Consider the following 19,904-nt stretch of genomic DNA (forward strand, 5'->3'; position numbering starts at 1 on the left):
GTATTTCTGTGGGACAATAATTCCACAAGGAATTATTCACGGTGCCCAACATGCTATGGTCAGTATCGAACGGGGACATTTCAGCATAGCATCACTACGTACTGGCTCTACATACACTGAACATTCATCTATCGCTCAGCTGGCTGATGTATTTTGGTCATCATCTTGGAATCTTTTACCTCCAGCTTTGGTTCATTATTTTCATACACGTCGACCTCCGATGTTAACCCATGGAGTCAACATAATATACAGGTCTTACGGCTGCAAGTTTGTGACCCTCAGAGTATCTTTTGATCCTCCTTAGTTCAACCAAATGAACTATTGCTAGTAGGTCTAGTAGGGTCAACATGTTGCACCTCCAGTAGGTCTACGTACATTGAATCTTTATCCTCGAATATGCATTACAATATCATAAAAACAAGAAAAAGAATTCATATCCTGTTTAGAGAGTTCGATCGAAATACCCTTTACTCTGCCTACAGACTTAGTGCAGATTTGGGTCAGCTCTCTTGGAACTTTATGTGTTCTAATCTCATGTTTATCGGATGTTAGTATATGCTTCCGTTTCGGAATACAGAATGTTTTTTTGTCTGCCTGGGCCTGGTATGGTAGTAAGCCCGGCTGAAAGTCGCGGCATTGCACATGCCACATGGTACTTTAGACCGGTCCGGGCTGGTAACGGCAGCCCGTGGACTGTTAAACCGAGTGTTGCATACGCTGGCCAGAAACGAGCCCATCCCGGCCCATAAGATGACCTTCCTAATGGGAGCATATAAAATCCTGCATCGGCAGCCGCAGTAGGGTTTTCCTCTCGCGCCGCCGGAACCAAATCGCAGAAGCAGGTGAGCGAGCAGACGAGGAGGGGAGGGATGGCGGACAAGAAGGGCGGAGCGCCGAGGAAGGAGGAGGTGGTGACGAGGGAGTACACCGTCAACCTCCACAAGCGCCTCCATGGCTGGTATGCTGCGACCTCTGCTCTTGCCACTTCCCCTTCCTGTCACAAGATCTGACGCGATCGAGCCATCCTGATATTTACCCATGCCCTTGCCATTAGTGATTTAGTGATATGATTTTAATTTATGGCGCCACATCGCGCTCGTCGCGTACTTTTTGCTGGAATAATTTTGTGATGTTGCTGCTGGTAGTCTGGTATATTTAAGATTTCCAAGTCTTGTTTAGCCGTGAGCCCTGATGCTAAATAGTGCCGTAGCGTCACTCCATTTGTCCATTTTACTATCAGAATTATAGCTAGCTCCAAGCGCGATTCAATTTCTGTTTTTGTCCCCAGAAAGTTTGCTATGATTAGTTAAAGCGCCTATTTGACATAGCTTAAGAATGTATAACCGGTTGAGTTTAAAAGACCTGTTTGTAGATAAGCTTTAGTGACTGTAATGGTAAACTCAATTTCCCTCATGAGACACTTGTAAGCTGGTTGGACCCGTGGCAAAGCAGGCAAGTTTGATTCTAGATAGTTAAGTTCAAGAAGAAGCTGTTTGCTTGGTGCGGGGTTGCTTAATTTAGGGCTACATTGGGTATCATTGATGGAAGCCAATCCCTTGTATGGAAATTAGTTCAATCTGTAGGTCTTGACTCTCGAGCCTTGTCCTGAACTGTCTTGGTATGAAGATTTGGCTACTTAATGAATTCTATGGATGCTCTATTTTTTAATCAGACAATGTTGTTTCCACTCGGTTTGAATGGAAAATGGGAGTAGCCCTGCTTTGAGAGAGAAAAGGACGCTCTATTTCTCTTACTGAATGTGTACTTAAGGGATTTGTTTTGATTCAGGTGATGCGTGTGGTATTGTTCTTGAAGTGAACTTTGTACTCTTGATTTCTTGTATTCACATAACATGGGTTTAGTCAATTCCTATTTAACCGTGCTATGGTACTCAACTTAAACGCTTCAACCCTGAGTTTTTTTGCCCCTCACAATGATGCCCGTATTTTAGGGAACAATGTTTACTCATATTGTAGCACAACCAGTTCGAATGAGGAATGTCCTGTGTTGAAGTTATACCGGTGCATCTTCACTAATTCTTTTCAAATGTTTGACAGTACATTTAAGAAGAAGGCACCCAACGCCATCAAGGAGCTCAGGAAGTTTGCACAGAAGGCCATGGGCACCACGGACGTCAGGATCGACGTGAAGCTCAACAAGCACATCTGGAGCAGTGGGATCAGAAGCGTGCCCCGCAGGGTTCGCGTGAGGATTTCCCGCAAGAGGAACGACGAGGAGGACGCTAAGGAGGAGCTCTACTCTCTCGTCACCGTTGCCGAGGTGCCTGCTGAGGGTTTGAAGGGGCTGGGAACCAAGGTCATCGACGAAACTGATTAAACTCACTGCTTTGCCTACATCTTTAGAAAGAGTCCTAGTTTTGTACCGCTGCTTCAAGCTTTGTTTTTTTGGTATCCCATAGAAGTTTTGGACCATGGCACATCACAAGCTTTTTGTTCACCTGAATTTCGAATTCCCTGGAATTGCCCGCTGTTCCTGTTGTGTTCATTGCTCGTGTTGTGTTCACTGCTGGCTCTGATCTACAGCTGAGTAAATACTCTCTGTGACAATTTGGAAATATGAGGTTTATGGTTAGTTTGTCGTTTGATAGTTGCCCAAGCACTGTTTCGAAAGGATTACATCTATATGATCGGCCAACGCAAGCTAGTCGCCGTGTTGTCGGTGCGACGGACCTCCAATCTACATTAAGTACAGCCTCACGTCAGGGCTGGCGAGTCCACATCGTCGGCGGCCATCCGAATGGTCTGACGACCCCGGTCAAAAAAAAAATGGTCTGACGACGGCGAGTGATTTCCGTTGGGCCATCGCATTCGCACCTATTCTGCTATTCATGTGTAAAGGCTAGTGGAAACAGCTCACAGGAAAGCGCCCTGAGCGCTGTGCTGGTCGATCAGATTCGTCGGCAGGAAGAGACAATATACAAGTGCTGACAAAATCGTGCATCGGGTCACACCATAGACCAAATCTTTTAGCTTCAAGGGGCCATAGAGTTGCTCATTTCTCTCCTCCTATACTACGAAAAGAACAACATATATAACACATATAGATAGGGATGTACAAGGACGGGATTGCATTTCCACCGTACCATTTTGCTGGAGGCAGTTCTGCTGCTACTACAAAGCAGCTTCTTTCAGGGTGAACACATCGCTAGTGTCGGTCTCCCTACCATTTTATGTATGGTACGGAGTATATAGCTACGTAGGAGGGATTTCCAGGTTTTACACGTTCCGTGAATCAGTGCCGCTCTGACCATACCTCTCTCAGGAGAGTGTACCGCGCGTTCTCCATGGAAGCTCCTCTCAGCTGAGCAGTGAAAGGCGTGACTCCGTTGGACGGTGAAGGTGGAGCGCTCTTGTCGAATAGGGATGCGAGGGGGGAGTCCAGGTCATCCAGATCGTCGTCGCTGGTGTACCCTCTCCTCTGGACCATGGAACCTCTCCTGTCTAGCTTTGCGCCGCCTCCGGTGTCCGAAACTTTCTCTGCTACATCCAGTTGGGAAGGGGGGCGGTACGTAACAGGAGCAGCGATGCATGGGAATGCGCTGGCCGCATCTTTTCCAATGGAACGCTCTAGCAAGCTCTGCATCACAATATCAAGTGTCGTGTTAACCACTACAATACTGATAAAACTCTAGAGTATTTTGGTGAGAGAGAAACAACACCTCAGAATTCAGCTCCTCTAAGACTATGCTAGGAACAGGATCAGGACAGAACTCATCAGGGGTGAAGTTGCATAGGATTCTTGTTACTAGTGGTAGGCCAACCGAAGGGCAGATCTGATAGAGATAAGAGATCAAAAGCTTAATAACAGCTTAAGCCAACAGAAAAAAAGTACAATATTTTGTCAGGACTACGTGAACTGACCTCTTTCCTGATGGAATTTTCAAGAAGCATGTCCTTTGGAAGCATCAGGAGATCACTCAGTTCATTAAGAAGTCGAAAAGATTTTCCTTCAGCTGCACCACTTCTTTCATCGTTGCCATTTCCTATGTCAAGACATTCATCCTCAGAGTCATCATCATCAATGCCCAAGTTATCTGTTAACCATCTCGACCAATTCCCAATCTGCATAGGCATTTATTTCATATAAATTGATTGTTTGAGGTGCAATGGCAGCTCCGCAACACATTCATAATATAGGTAACGCAGAATGCTTTTATCTTTTAGGCAAGCACCATCCTAACGAGTAACAAACAACTTCATAAACATTTAAGAAAAATATTGACAGATAACTTGAAAGGTGAATCAGGTACATACAGAGTTCTTCAGCTGTGCACCTGACCCAAAGCTTAGCTCGCCAGCTGGAATTGGCAGGACTTTTGGGTCGACAATTGGGTCAGATATAGGATCAGTTGGTATCTCACTAGCTGACTCACGAAGGATGGCATTAAACATTGCAACATCTAAACGGGCTACACATTGCTCCATCACCTGATAATAGAAGAACACGTGAATATTAGCAATAACAAAAGATGACCTTTCTTTTTGATGAATTAAGGATTCAATGAGTACCAGTTTTGCTAATACTGGCAAGCAGCCACACTCATGTCCACCAGCACGAAGGGGGCAGATTCTGCTGAATGCGTCATGAAATGCAGCCTTCCACAGGTTAACAGAAAATGTGCCCTGCTGCTGATCACCCAAAGAAGGACCTAACACTTTACCAGCCTTTGGTGTTGATGAACCTTCTGCCCGGGTTTGCATGTGAGGGGTTAGTGCCTGGAAAAAAAACACAATTCACATTGTGGAGAAAGTAGAGCATACTTAAAAACAGTATAGCGTTAAGAGAATCACAGCAAGTATTTCTGAAACACTGGACCAGGATTGCATGCCTAGTTTGGAGAAAGGGATGCTCTCAGTGAAAATGTCAACAAGGTTATGTGGTCTAAAGAAAAATTTACCTGCCACCACACAGTCTCGACAATCCGAGAAAATATCCAAGATTCAATCTTCTCTAATGCAGCCAAAAGTGTACTAGTTTCCTGCCAATCATCTAGTATCTGTATGGCAGCAAGGTTGGTTTGCTTGCCATTGGAGTTGTTGTTCTGGAGCATTGGCATGGATTTCCCATCAAACCATTTTGCACTGTCATTTATGTTTTTAGTTTTCATTGTCGGAGTCGACTGACGTGAGATGCCAAAAGATTTTGCAATTATCTCCCTGAGGACAACTGTATTGGAAAGCCAGAATGTCAACCTACATCAAAAGCAGATTGTTAATGGAGGGAATTTTATTCATAGGCCATATCTCATACGCTAAAGTCAGAATTGAGATGAAATATAGCCATATCCTACCTCGAAGCATCATTACTACAGGACTTCGCAACAAGAACGAGACCAGAAACAGTGTTTTTTGCTACTGAAGCTGTCTTATCTATGGGCCAAAACTTGGACGCATGAATGTACAGCCTTGAAAGACGTCGAGCTGGGGTATGCAGCTTATGTGCTGAGCTTCCATGTTCAGGCATTACAGAGTAAAGAGAAACTTCGAGTGCAGCAACTTCACGAAGTTCCTGTTCCAACTTCTCAAGTTTTGACTGTAGTTCTTCGTTCCTTTGATGTAGCACTGTTTTTTCATCATCAATTATCTTTTCTTCAATATCAACAATGTCATCATCAGTACCAGTACTCTGATCACAGTGTGGAGCTTCATCTAAGACGTCCATCTCTTTGGCCTCTTCAATGCCTCTATCATCAGTGGTTCCTGCCTCGCTAATTATATCATCTGTTTCCTCAGAAAATTCTGATGGAGAGCGAGAAGGAATTTTTACAACATCTGGTCTTCTAACTTCAATAGCTTTAGCGGCATTAACTGCTTTCCTAGGTTTTGGAGATCTGTTCTGAGTGTCGCTCAATGCTTTGTGTTGCAGCTTGTTCTGAACTTGACGACCGGTGTTGCTTTTGGCCATGCGGGGGCTACTTTCTTTTGTCTCTTTTTTCACGAGCTTCTTCGGAACCCCAGAAACTCGTCTCACTCTATTATCTTCATTACCATGAGCCTCTCCTTGTGATGAACGAGAAACTCTGGCTGGTTCATAATCTGGTCCAGCTCCCTTCTCATCTCTCACTTCTCCATTCTCTTTGGCACCCATTTCAGAATACCTCTAACAAATCCAATGCCTGGAGAAATAATAATTATATCATTCTTACTTATTTTGCAAGACAAGCATTGCAAGGTAAGGCTGAAAACATAGACAAAAGTCAAGTCAGAAGAAAACTACATGGTTCAAGAAAGAAATTTGAAAAACAGATCTGGAAAGTTTTCAGCATGCACAAGAAGAACAGTGCCACACTAGTTGATCGATGTCTAGTCCTAGAAGGTGAAGACACAACTTTCTGAACCGAGATGACCACTCTCATTTTCATACAATTGAACTCTTAGTACCTTCAAGGCTTCAACTCCAAGATGTGATGTCAAAATCAAGGTGCCAAAGGACCTCCGCTGATTTAGGCAAACCATCCATCCTATATTCCTTTTTTTTTACTCCATCTATCTTATATTCTTATGTGATTGGCGAAGAAGGTTCACGGTGACAGATTGGCGAAGAAGGTCACGGTTGTCACCGTGAACCTACAAAGGCACATGGGGCCATACTATCAAACCACTGGCGTTCCACTCTGGAGATCCTTAGGTCCAAACAAGTCCATAAAGGTTCAAGTTCCTGAATGGCAAGCATATATTTGTTCTAAACTTATATCAATAAAAAGATGGGAAATTAACCTGCTGAACTACTTTGCATGAAACGGCATAGCAGAGAAAAAGGAGTAACATAAACACCAATCAGCAAATCTTAACCCTTGCCCGAAATTACCAATCACCACGAAGAGCAACTAGGAAGGCAGGGGCAGGGCTTGCCAATAATTGCCGCAAACGGTGAATTCACTAATCAATGACATGGAGAAGGACATCTTAAGGGAAGAAATTGTTGTCAATTCGCCGGACGAAATTCCTTCATAAATGCAGATGGTAGACGAGCACCGACCGAACCGAACAGCCGCTACGGAATTCCTAACATATTCAATTCTGCGACCAACTCGGTCGTATCGTATCACAGCGAAAGCTCCCCGTGGACGAATGAATAGGGAAAAGCAAGCAAGCAAGAGCACGCACCGACAAACAGAAACTCAGGAATGTGGATCCCGAGCTACCCCCAAATCCACACCCCAAGTGCTCAATTCACCACGAAAACGGCAAAACTCCCAGGGGGAACCGTGAGAAAAACGAATCAATGCTGCTCGCGTCAACCAGAAATCCCGGCCACGAACTGACCGGCGGAACTCCAAGCAGAACGACCCCCAAGGGAATCGATGAGCAACTAAAAAGGGGACCAAATCCAGCCCCGGCAGAAACAAACAAATCGAGAGCCGAGAGCCGCCGCGGGTCAAATACGGCCCCGGAGATCCGGTGGAGGCCTCACCGAGCAATCTCCCAGGCTCGGGAGATCAAATCATAGCGCGGGTGCAAGGGAAGAGAAGAGCGGTGCTCACCTCCAGCAGCAGCACTGACCGCCGCAGCGTGGCGCTTTCGCGGTGGAGCTAGCAGAGCGGGTTCAATGCTCGGGCGCTCAGATTCCCGTTCCGGAGCGAGCAGGAACAGCGTCTTCGCGGCAGCTTCTGCTCCGCTTGGGGGTTGGGTTCCTGCGTGTGGAGGTAGCGCGGCCGTCGGCGCCAGAGATGGGACGCGAGGCGAGGCTCGTGGGTGAACTGGCGCTGCCGGCGTGGGTTTGGAGTGGTAGGCGAAGTGGTCGTCGTGGAGACACGGAGAGAGAGTGCGGGGACGGAGTCGCTGCCGCTTATATCGGCCGCCCGTCCAGTGTGTTTTACCTTTTCGGTTTGAACCGTCCAACGCGGCCGAGTGAAACCAAGTAGGAGTACTGTAGTAGTAGCAGCACTGTAGCACCTAATCTAATTTTATTTTATTTTAGATACTCCATTTTCTACTGTAGTATGCAACCATCCAAGTGCATCTTCTTTGCATTCCCCCCCCCCCCCCCCTCTGTTTAGACTTGCTGCATTCCAAAAATATAAACTATTTTGCGCTGAATTTTGTCTGGTGTTTGCTTGTTTTTCTAAATGTTTCGTGATGTTCTTCGAATTCTGCTTGGGTACGGTTTTTATCTATTTTTTTAAAATGAAAACCATTAACGAATAATCTTATATCTATACTTATACCTATCTAAAAAATACGGGCCGTTCCCTACACCATTGTCGCCTGTCAAACTTCGCTCGCCTCGCCCAACGCCCGTCTCACCGATCCCTGACCCGACGGCCGACGCCCCTGTCTCACCGCCGAGCAGGCCGAAATCATACACATACACAGCAGGCAGTACTTAATTGTTGTGCTGAATTCACTTGAGCTTCTATGTACATGGATACTTTCTGTTGGTCTTCACAACAACAGTAGTACATAGTTGATTTTTTTAATCTAGAGTTGAATTTTATGCCTGGATGACTATATGCACTTGTAGGTTTGAAGAATAGGATATCTAGAATATTTATGGTCCAGTCTCACGAGGCTCTTCTTCTGATGTTGCATTTGTGTGGGTGTGAGGACTAATTGTGGATTATTGGCAAAAAAATATTTCTTGAGTTGACAATTTATGTGGCATCGTCACATAGAGCTCATTTTAATATTAAGGATTGGGCTACTGATCGAATAAAATAATTGTATTTTACTTTCTGTTACCAATCACTTCTTTTCATTGGGAGGATTGTGAGGATTAGCAAACAATGATTCTGAAATGTTGAAAGATATTTTGTTTTCTTTTTAAAATTTAGTATCGTGAGCTTATTTCTTCGTGAAAAAGAAGTAGATTTCTTTTTCAAATTTGTATCACTGGCCGGGATCCAAGTCCGAGTTGACAGCCCTCATGGAAAACCCTCCGATCGCCTCATCTCAGGACCCGTGGCACACAATCTGTGAAGATATGAGGGCTCGAAAGAAAGAACTCAATGACGAATGCTATGTGATTTTCAGAAGGTATCGTCATCTTTTGATAGAGTAGAGTATAGAGAAAAAATCTTTAGAAGAAAACTTTTTTAAAATGATGTTTGTTGATTGTCAAAGAAAAACAAAATGAGAAATTATTTATACATCTCTTCGAGTGTATCATTTTATTTTGTTATCCCGTTGCAACGCACGGGCATTTCGGGCAGTATTATCTTAAAGAAATAAAGCATGGAACCATGTAACGGTCAAAAATAAAGGCGTCGAACAATATATATTCTATAGATTTAAAGTGGGGCCTAAAACTACTTCTCTCTCTCTTTTCTAGACAAAGGGCATTGTACTATAACTTCTCTTCTCCCTTTCGTGATCATCACTCACTTTGATACATTCCCATGGCCGGCTCTTTATTCTTCCCAAGCATACGTATATACTTGGATATATACGAGTCTATTTATAGTCTCTTGAAGCAAGGTACACAACCCATACATACATATACCATACTATATGCACCGGCCGGAAAGACATTCTGTCCCAAAACGTGCTCACCAGACTCGCCTACGGCGATCCTTCTACCCATCCCATAGAAGTCGACGGCGTTGTTTAATGACCACATCATCGAACACGACAACTTTGTGCGTACGCATCCGTGGACACACTCGGTGTTGAATGTGGACAGCATGACCGGCATACAATTTTTGGATCCTTGCAATGTTGGCAAGTAGTACCAGTACGTGTTTACTCTGCCTTTTCTTCAAGGGAATCAAGCAGTGTGCAATTCTGTTTACTATATAAATATACTGATGGTACAAGTGTTCGTTAATTGCATGTGAAATTACATCACCTTTGCATGCAAATGCATTCCCTCTTCTTCTTCTTGTCCGTAGACACCTCTGGAGCCCCATGGAAGCAAAGCCGATGGTACGCTGCAGAGTGGGCCAGCCACTGGGCAACACTGCATTTGTGTTCCTCCATGTGTCCACTTGTTATTAGCACTCTTTGTGATCGGGCATCCGGCGCCAGTGAATAATTATATTGCGTGATTCCCCGGCACACAAATAAAGAACAGATCAAATCTGCCGGCGTGCAATTATTTGGCCAAAAATGATCAGGACAAACGAACATATTCTTCACACTAGCACGGAGAGAAAAATACCAAGCAGACACGAAAAAGGAAACCCTTTTTCTCCATTGCGTACATTTTATTTTCCTTTTAATAAAGGGGAGGTGATCGACCGGACTCTGATGCGGCCCAAAAGGGTTCGGCTCGCGGTGACCGGCAGAGGCTGTCGGTGGCCACCGGCCGGTTCCGGTCACCGTGGCGCACTCAGAGAAAATTTGGCTCCACATATGAATGCTCCAGCTACGACGCTGTACTTGGTACTACTGGTATAGTATGCGGCTGATCTAGGACAAGGTTGTGAAGAAACGGAGCCATCCAAAACCAACCTCTCCAATTAAGCACCACCACACTAATAATACGACTACAGAGTCCCATTAAGGATGGCCTAATTGCAACTAATGCTGTTCAAAGTAGACCATGATGGTGCGACACGTGAATCCTTTAGTTTGCAGACAGTTCTTCATGTGTGTACGCCTCGGTGTGTGCTCAATCATCTCAGTTCTTTGGTCTCTGCTCTAAGCGGTCGGTGAGGGGGCCTTTTCAGTCTTCACTCATCACAATCATAGCATGAAAAATATTCATTTCGACATGATCCAAAGAGGCTTTGCGAAAGCATATTCAGAGACACATGGAATTTATAGGGTGAATTTGATATGCATGTGGGATCAAAACAAAGGAAATTTTAAAAGATATTCTTGTTTTTTGGGAGAGAGAGCAATAGTGCCACATATAAGGACATGCCAACAAGAACCCACCGTATTGCTTCCTTGCTTTACCTATACAGCTTGATCCCTATTGCTAGTGCCTGAACCCAAAACGCCATGACCATACACAGCCAGCCACAGAGGTAGGTGAGCTAGGTACTGACCTGGAGTCACGTTGGAGGCACGTCCAGAGGGCGAGCCAAGCACGCCGGCTGAAAAGGCCAAGAGACCACACATGTTTTTGAGCAGATACTACTATATGCCTCCCAGTATTCAGTACTAGTAGAATGCATGAATGATGATGAGAAGAAAACAGTGTCGCATTTGCCTCAATTTAGGGATGAACAGACCTGGGAATAGCTGTTTGAATGTGATCATGATATGCAGCATGAGAATGAAGCCAGCAGCGGCAACGGGAACAGGAAATAAAGGGAAACAATTATGTTGCAGGCACATCGGATGGAACAGCATGGGCCACTATGCTAATGATACCATCCATCCTTTGGCTCCAAGTATATGTTACTTTCATACTACAGGGGAAGTGGGCAGTGAGCCAGTGACTCCCTAACCAGAAATTCTCATCAATTTTTATCCCAATTTTTATTGCACACCTATATTCCTTCCATGTAGAACTACAATTAAAACGATCATCTCAAGATTAGTTGGAAAAGAAATGGAGAGTATTAGCTAGAGTTCTTTGAAAGCTACCGTCAGGTAAGATGTTAATGTCACAACAAAATCGGTTCGTAACCTTTTTGATAAACATTGTAAGCTTGCAACATAAGTTACTGCCAATGTCTAGCTTTGGAAGGTGATGTACCTTATCAGATCGAAACAAGAGGCATCCGGTAAAGAACTAAAGCTCTTTAGAAAGCTTTCAATCTATGCAAAAGTTGAAACCTGTACTCATATGGAGGTAGATATATACAGGCCACCGGAAAAGTTCATACATATCTGGAAAATGAAACATTCTAAAAGAGCACGCATCCAGAGCAGATCTACATCAGGGTGTTACATAAGCTGCCCAAAGGACTAAGGTTTACAGGCTGTAACGTTAAGAAGCAACAAGTTGTAGATGGAGATACATCTTCTTTATTTGGTAGACCAACAATTCCATGAAATCGACTCTCCACAATTGACTGGCAGTACTGTGCATCAGAAGGTACCGACAGTATTTAGACACAGCCATTCAGGTTAAATGTACAAACAAGTGTGGTGTGGCCTTAGTTATATAGCTGCTTGTTACCTGACAGAATGTGAGGTATTGAAATATAGTCCTTACAGTAACCACATTTCAACTTGAGAACTTAATAAGACATTAAATAAAAGGCCACTGCCGCATGTGCATGCTTGTGGTCCATAGCAAATGGAACTAGATCTATCATCTTCACTACTTTGTTTAGCAAAAAGTCAGCAATTCAGGAACATCATACAGGTTAAACATTTTCTGGTGTATTAAAATTTATCTAGTTAAAGTTAAACGCATTTATCATAACTAGTAGGAGACTGACAGTTCAAAGAATCTCGACAACTGAATTCATTTACCAGTTTTGTTGGCAAAATTTCAACGTCATCAAAGATGCCTGTAACTATGACTAAACAGTAAAACAATTTTAATGTCAAATCATAAATAAAAAGGCATGCATTGAAATTCAGGCAGGGTTGCACCAAGAGGCAAGAAATTTATGTTACCAAAGATGCAAGTGCTACAGAGGGCAATCATATAACATGAGCAAGCGCAGCGCATGCCTGGACATCAAAAGCTGCAGTGACAGTATAAAATGCTTTTTATTACTCTTTTCATGGATAGTATACAAGTGTTTTTTGTTGGTAAAGAGGTTGACACTGATCCGATCTAGTAAACCACATGATGCTCATGTGTCAGGATGAATTGCAGTAGAAAGTTGCGCAGCTCTAACAGCGGTTTCCCAGAAGGCGACGGTTTGGCTGGAATTTTGAGAAAGATCGGGGCCACGAACTGCAAAATTTGAAAATGTTCACATGGACACCTAACTGACAGCCAGTAAGATAATGACACTTCATGCATCAAGTGCGAACTGAACCGACCAGATAAAGGCAACACATTTCAGGTAACTAGTAACACAACATATGTTTAGTCAAGGATAGCATGTGCATCTGAAGGGCCCAAAAAGGAGAAGACAGTAGTAACACATATTTTAACATTGCTCGAATGGACAACACCAGCCCGCTAACCATAAGCACAACCAAGGATTCCGTTGGATAAACAATCATGACTCCAGGTTTATGTTTCCAAGGCACCCCAACTTATCCATCCTCTGGCCTGGTGCACCGAAACAATCTGGGCCAAGATACAGCATGGGCCTTTTTTTAAAAAGATTTCTGGCTTCCTTTGGCGCCACCTAACTGGGCCAAATAAATATCAAGACATAGCACAATCTTGTGGTTAGATATTCGCATGGTTTATGAATTATGATGGTTGGGCCAGAACATATACAACATATAGACAGGAAAGCCGCCTGCCTACAGGCTTTGACATTTGGTGAAGATTCCTTCATATACGAGTATGCAACATAGACAGGCCCTAACCAAGAGGCCCAAGACCAAATCGCAACCCAAGGAGAGTTTGATTGGCTTAAATGCAAAACTTCTCTATGTGGAGTATTTTCATATTTTCACAAGTAACCAACCCTGTTGGCAGCTTGTGGAAGAAAACGTATCAGAGACACCTAAACACAACCAGAGAGATCCACTAAATAAATTTCAGCGATATCAGTTTTGCTAATACAGAAACATAGGGTTCCTTTTTTTTAGAGCAAATACATTTTCGACAGGTTCCATTTCATGGGAATGAAACAGGAGTTTCAGGTCAGTGCATGCATTTGCCACCCTTAATAGGATCAAATACTTGGTCACATTTCATCAGCAAGAATTAAGACCGCCACGGTGCCAAAGGACGGCGCATTCCACTGATAAATGGAGAATTCAAGCAAAACACAAGGATACATGATAATTCACCTAGCGCGGCCACGAAACAGGAACATGGATGGATACAGGTCTCAACCGCAGCCCCAACCGTTGGCGGAAGGAACACAACTACAGTACTGAACTACACAAGCCAGACAGAGACAGCCATCTTACTAGCGCCAGAACGGACAGAAAAGTCTAGAGTTCGGGGAGACACCTGACCAGCGAGTTACTCGGCGCCGGCTTCGCCCTCAGCGGCGTGCTCCTACTGGCGCTTCTTGCGCTCGTCCTCGTATGCTAGCCAGCACATGCCGCAGAACCACATGTCCCAGTCCTCTTCCTTCCAGTCCCCAAACCCTGGGCTGCGGCGGCGGTTTCCGGCTGAAGGCTTGGCCTTTGTGCGCTTGGGCCGCTCCTCCTGCCCTAGCGTCGCCCGCCCCCGCCCCGCTCCCTCCCCGCCGCCGCCGCGCGCGCAGCATTCCCCACGCCGGCGCGGCCGTCGAGGTCGCCCGCATCGAAGCTCTCCGGCGGGGCGTGCCGTGTTCGAGATCGGGAAGCGGTGTGCTACTACAGTACTGCTGTCGCCTGTCGTGGAGGTGGGGAACGAGAGGAATGTTTTTTGGTGTTTTTTTTTTCTTGACACAACGGAGAGGAATTCTTTTTTGGTTTTTTTAGAAGCTACGGAGAGGAAGGTCAAGTAGTCAAGAGGCGGAGACGGTGAGACGTCGGCTTCGGGCAGTAAATTGGCATTCCTTCCGTTCCATAAATGTATCTGACGGGTTTTTTAAATAAAAAGAAATTGATACATTCAATTTTGGACAAATTTGAGACAGAAATTATGGAACGGAAGGAGTACGCTAGAGCTAGATGTCAGGTTCGGTTAAGAGTAAAATACATCAGAGGTCCAAATTCTTTCGTAAAAGTTTCGAATTAGTCCTAATTTTTTGAAATTGTAAGTTTGAGTCCCAATTGTTTCATAAGTGATTCAGCACAGGTCCGATGGTGTTCGGACGTGTGACTCCTGCCGACGTGACTATTTGGTCCCACATGTCAGGTGCCAAGTTGGACATTTGTTTGCGAAAACCCCCCTGACTCCTCTTTTCTCTTCCAGTGCCCCTCTCCTCTTATTCCTCTCTCCTCCCCGATGCTCTCCCCCCCTCTGTTTTTTCCTCCCCAACCACTAATTCCGGTGAGCTCCCTCCCCTCGCCGCGGTGGCCCGCCCTCGCGCCCCTTCCTCCCCAATCCCTTGCTCAACGCCGCCGGTGCCCCTGCCCCTGCCAAGCGGCCCCCCCCTCTGCCCGTGGCCATCATCACCGCCGGTTCCCCTGCCCCTGCCAAGCGGCAGCGTTGCCGCCTGGCCCCCTTGCCCATGCCCAACGCCGCCGCTCCTGCCCCAAATCGCATGCGCCGCATGCAACATGCCCAGCGCCGCCATCTCCTCGCCTGCTCCCCCCGCGACATGCCCAGCGCCGCCCCTACTCCATGCCCAGCGCCGCCATCTCCTCGCCTGCTCCCCCCGCGACGTGCCTAGCTAGCGCCGCCCCTACTCCATGCCCAGCGCCGCCATCTCCTCGCCTGCTCCCCCAGCAACATGCCCAGCCGCGCCTCTCTCATTCCCATCCCCAGCGCCACCAGCACCCAAATCAAGGAGACCCCGAGCTCGAGATCCACACCGCTCCTTCCTTCCATGTGCGGCAGCCGGCGGCGAGGGCAAAGAAGAAGAAGATGGCGAGGGGAGGGAGGTCCAGGTGACAACGTCCCCGCACGGCATTTCGTCGAGCAACGCCCATGCGATGGCGGCGCGCGACAGCTTTGATGTGCGCGGCGAGGACCGCGTGCAGGAGGAGCACGTGGAGCGCGTCGGCGCGGCGGGGACGCGGAGCAGCGCGGCGGAGTTGAGGACAGGCCGGAGGGTGTACTCGTCGGCGGGGAGCTCGCCGGAGTTCGTGGCTTGGAGGAGAAGAACAGATGGGGAGAGAGCATCGGGGAGAGAGGAATAAGAGGAGAGGGGCACGGAAAGGAGGCAGGTGGGTTTTTCAAAAAAAAATGTCCAAACTTCGCACCTGACATGTGAGCCAATAGCCACGTCGGTAGGAGACACACGTCCGAACCATCGTAAGACCTGCGCTGAACCACTTATGAAACAATTAGAATTCAAACGTGCAGTTTGAAAGAATTAGGACTAACTTGAAACCTTTACGAAAGAATTAGGGCCTCTGGTGCATTTTATTCTTTGGTTAATGTGATTTTCTTGTTTAAAATGGTTTATGTATTTTGGTAGATACGATTCGTTTTCGGTAATGAACATATAGTTTCAGGTTTTTTGAGGAAAAAACGGTTGTTTACGTCATTCGATTAGAAGGAGTGAAACTGTACAGAGGCGGGCTCCTAAAAGCTTAAGAAGAGGGGAGGGGAGAAAATAAAAGAGAGAAAAAAAAACCCAAGGAAGGGGAGGCTAACTGTCTCCCGTGGTCGAGAGAGATATAGTTTCAGATTAGGTAATGACATTAACCAAAATTAATCAAAGTTGGAGTTTTTGAGCAACACGTAATTGTTTGTCGCATGTTCTAAAACCCAAATACTCTATCCATGTTGGAGTAACACATAAGTTGGAGTACCATGTTGCTGTTGTCTTAACCGCAGTGAGACGGCGCAAACATTTTTATTTTGTAAAGACGGCACAGACTATCCATTCTCTGCGAACAAGAATAATAAGCTGGCTATTAAGCTGGCTCTATACTCTTGACACGTCACCTAAAGTCATCGTAAGTAAGCATTGGTATTATAGGCTGGCTACTAGATGGATCTATTGAATCCTTGGCATTTAATGCTTGCATGTACTTTACCAATGAGAAAACGGATCTGCCGTAAAAAAGTGAGAGAAAGAAAAGAACCACCCGCTTGCAGCCAGCACCGGGCTGCATGCTAGCTTTTCCTTTCCGTGTTCTGTGATACATCCGGACGACTCAGGAACAGCCCGCTTCATTCTCTTTCATCCTTTCTTGCTTCTCCCGATGTGTTTTTGCTGACATGGAATGTGTTGTAGCCTGCTGACTGGGACTATTAAACTTGCTCTCAGTGTGAGGCACGGAAGACACGGCCCCGGCCTTTTGCTGGTGGGCTGGACGGCTGGCCCACTACAAGCAAGAGTGGTCCAAATGTCCATTTACATTTGCTCAGATCTTGAGCTACAAGCCTGAGAAATAGGCTGTCAAAGTTTATCAAAAGCAAAAGCTCTGTCTGTGTACGTGGTGGCTAGCAGAGCAGTACTGTCTTTTTCATGCGTTCATGCCTTCATTCATGGACCGAGCACGGCACATGCAGCATTTAACAACGGAATGCCCCAAACCATGAGCAGTTGAAGTGTGTTTGACTTTCTGTCACCTGTTATCACGAGTTCATAATACTTTCTGCAGGTTTACCACAAGATCAAGGAAGATCGCGATTACTTCATCTTTCTTGTTATTCCTCGAAATCGATTATAGATTAATTCTCGTAACTTTCTATCAGCTGTTACTGATTTGATCATATCTTTTGATCTTTTAAGTCCAATTGAGCTAATTCTCGTTGCGTTGGTTAGATAATTTCAATCCTTTCTTTTGCATACTCATACGTATTTTCTGGTTCATCCAATCAAAAGTTACGGCTGTTTTACCATCACGAACAGAAAGGTGATTTAGGATTTGAACTTTCAGGAAAAGTTTTAATTTGCTTCCGCACAATCATTCACCCCCCTTCTGATTGCCTATCTCGATCTCACAGTTACTATCCAATACAGTAACAAAGTTAACTTCCTTTGACAAGGAAAGGATCATATCAAGTAACAAATCATGGAGACGACAACCAGTTATGATGCCTTCACCTGGGATTTCTATCGGTTGGATCATACTTCTGTTTATAAGCTCGTTGAAGTATCCCTCTCCTACCTCAAATAACCTTTTCCTTGGTTCCTCACAGATAAATCCTTCGGCTACCCACTTCCATATCGAAGTTTTTTTCTCTATCTCAAAATCTTCAGGATAGATGCCTAGATGCAATAAACAAGTCCTCAGATAGCATGGAAGATCATAGTAGCTAAACAGCAAAATCTTCCTTGTGTTATCAACCTGGTTGTTATCTCCATGCCCAAAACCAATAGAGTTATACACCTCGGACCAATCCTCGTTGGGTCTACTGACCCACAAACTAGCTATTGTAATAATAGCTAATGGTACACCACCACATCTCTGTAAAATCTTTTCGGATACTTCAACTGACTGATCATAGGAGTTTCCACCTTTACCAATAGCTAATCTTTTATAGAATCATTCTATTGATTTATCAAGAGACGGCGGCATACGCCGCACACCACAACAACCAAAGAGAGAAGGAGGACAGGTTCATGATCGTGGGCGAACAGGAGAAGACCAAGAGCCTCCGGATGGGGACCGGAAGGCAACGGACGTCGCGCCCAGACGCACGCATGAGGAGATCGAGGAAGATCAGCAGGCAGCGGACGATGCGCCGATCATGAATAGGTCCATGGACATCAAGGCTATGCGGCCGCCTTGACCGCGGCCAGCCACGACGACACGCACTCGTCCAAAGGGGGCGCCGTACAGGGAGATGACGTTCTTCTTTCACCATGGTACGTAAAGATCCATCTACCTTCCTCTCTTTCTCAGGTGCCATGGAGATAACGCAGGCGGGAGGCATGCCCTTGTCTCTGGAGCTTGGCGGCGTGATTTTGCGACCACCTTTTGACGTGGTCGTCGTGACTGCCGTCATGGGCCGTGCGTCCTGTTCTGGCGCCCGCTCGTTGCGGGATGTCGTCTTCATCAATAACTAGCACACGTCCGTCCACAGCGGTGGTACAGTCGTGGACGATGTCTACGTACTACACACCCTGGCAGGGTGTTCTTCACCAACAAGTGCCATCATCAAGGCATGGTAGCCATGCCCATGTGGTGTCCACTAAGACACCGCCCTATATGGCGCCAAACAGGTGCCTTCTCTTGCTGCCTCAAGCACAACAACGCACACACGCTCAACCTGCAAGGGCAGCATGCACGACAAATACATGTTGAAAAGCATGCGTTCTTCTTTCATCATGGTAAGTACGGTTTCCTCTAGCTTTCTCTTATTCTTGTCTACCCAGGTGCCATGGAGGTGCATGCAGGAGGCATGCCATTGTCTCCAGAGCTTAGCAACCACACTCTAACGCCCGCCCGACGCGGGGTGCTGTCTTCATCAATAGCCCGTCAACGGCCGCCTAAGCACCTTCGTGTGCGACGGTGCGGAGTGGGGCGACGTCTACACAGTGCTCGCCCCGGGCGAAGCGCTACCTTGCTGAACAGGGCGTGGTCTCCATCTACAAGCTAGTCAACATCCATCTGAACGCCGCCGCCATTGGCGGCACATTTGTTGGTGATTTCTGCATCATTCGTGTCATCGGGAGGGGCCCGTCGACCTGCAGCTCTCCCCCATTGTCAAACGACACCGCTCATGCCGGCCTTCTACGTGGTGTCTATCAATACACCGCAATACAGGGCGCCCTGCTTACATGTCCTTCATCGACCCGGCGTCGTGACGCCGCCAAACATGGCAGCCTTCTACCTGGTGTCCGTCGAGACACTAAGCCCGTCTTGCCGCATCCTTCATCGACCCGACGTCATTGCTCACAGCGGCCTTCTACATGGTGTCCGTGGAGACATCGCCATACACGGCGCCCGCCTTGGCGCACTTTTCAACAACTTCATGTCATGCATGTCACCACTCGTGGCGGCCTTCTACGTGGTGTCTGCTGAGACACCGCCATACGGGGCGCTCGTCTTGGCGCATCCTTCACAGGTTAGTGTTGGTCCTGGTGGCCTTCTACGTGGTGTCCGCTGAGACATCACTATGTACACGGCGCCCGCCTTAGCGCAGTCTTCACCAACTTGGCATCAATACGATGTCGCTCGTGGCGGTCTTCTACGTGGTGTCCGCTGAGACACCACCATACACGGCGCCCACATTGGCGCACTCTTCACCAACTTCGAATCAGCATGCCGCTACTCATGGCGGCCTCCTACGCGGTGTCCGTCAAGACATCGCTACACGGCGCCCTCTTGGGCGCATCCTTCATTGACTCATGGCGAGGTCTCTTGCACCTCCGACAGCATCTACATCATCGTCTTCAACATCAA

The 19,904-nt window shown here is 46.4% G+C and overlaps 2 protein-coding genes and 1 long non-coding RNA gene across 3 annotated transcripts; 1 reads left to right on the forward strand and 2 right to left on the reverse strand.

Annotated features, from left to right (window-relative positions):
* The first annotated feature begins 795 nt into the window (after positions 1 to 795).
* LOC100845317 (60S ribosomal protein L31) lies at positions 796 to 2,603 on the forward strand. The gene is made up of 2 exons (XM_003574694.4): positions 796 to 958; positions 2,058 to 2,603. The coding sequence occupies exons 1-2, from the start codon at positions 870 to 872 to the stop codon at positions 2,335 to 2,337; spliced, it is 369 nt and encodes a 122-aa protein (XP_003574742.1). The 5' UTR covers positions 796 to 869; the 3' UTR covers positions 2,338 to 2,603.
* Positions 2,604 to 2,945: 342 nt separating this feature from the next.
* On the reverse strand, positions 2,946 to 7,792 carry LOC100845006. Its single transcript, XM_003574692.4, has 8 exons — positions 7,505 to 7,792; positions 5,312 to 6,136; positions 4,919 to 5,213; positions 4,530 to 4,736; positions 4,275 to 4,448; positions 3,882 to 4,082; positions 3,680 to 3,793; positions 2,946 to 3,597 (listed from the first exon to the last, which is right to left on the reverse strand). The coding sequence occupies exons 2-8, from the start codon at positions 6,106 to 6,108 to the stop codon at positions 3,253 to 3,255; spliced, it is 2,133 nt and encodes a 710-aa protein (XP_003574740.1). The 5' UTR covers positions 6,109 to 6,136; positions 7,505 to 7,792; the 3' UTR covers positions 2,946 to 3,252.
* A 1,924-nt stretch (positions 7,793 to 9,716) lies between these two features.
* LOC112271487 lies at positions 9,717 to 11,257 on the reverse strand. Its single transcript, XR_002964557.1, has 2 exons — positions 10,955 to 11,257; positions 9,717 to 10,039 (listed from the first exon to the last, which is right to left on the reverse strand). It is a non-coding gene; the product is annotated as an uncharacterized LOC112271487 (long non-coding RNA).
* Positions 11,258 to 19,904: the final 8,647 nt, after the last annotated feature.

Source organism: Brachypodium distachyon, chromosome 3 (genome assembly GCF_000005505.3).
Source record: "Brachypodium distachyon strain Bd21 chromosome 3, Brachypodium_distachyon_v3.0, whole genome shotgun sequence".
Classification (NCBI taxonomy): domain Eukaryota; kingdom Viridiplantae; phylum Streptophyta; class Magnoliopsida; order Poales; family Poaceae; genus Brachypodium; species Brachypodium distachyon.

Coding starts and splice junctions, on each gene's coding strand:
- LOC100845317 (XM_003574694.4), top strand. CDS start 870: ATGGCGGACAAGAAGGGCGGAGCGCCGAGGAAGGAGGAGGTGGTGACG. Junction 959..2,057: donor CACAAGCGCCTCCATGGCTG/GTATGCTGCGAC, acceptor AATGTTTGACAG/TACATTTAAGAAGAAGGCAC.
- LOC100845006 (XM_003574692.4), bottom strand. CDS start 6,108: ATGGGTGCCAAAGAGAATGGAGAAGTGAGAGATGAGAAGGGAGCTGGA. Junction 4,449..4,529: donor TGCCAGTATTAGCAAAACTG/GTACTCATTGAA, acceptor TTCTATTATCAG/GTGATGGAGCAATGTGTAGC. Junction 4,083..4,274: donor GTGCACAGCTGAAGAACTCT/GTATGTACCTGA, acceptor ATGCCTATGCAG/ATTGGGAATTGGTCGAGATG.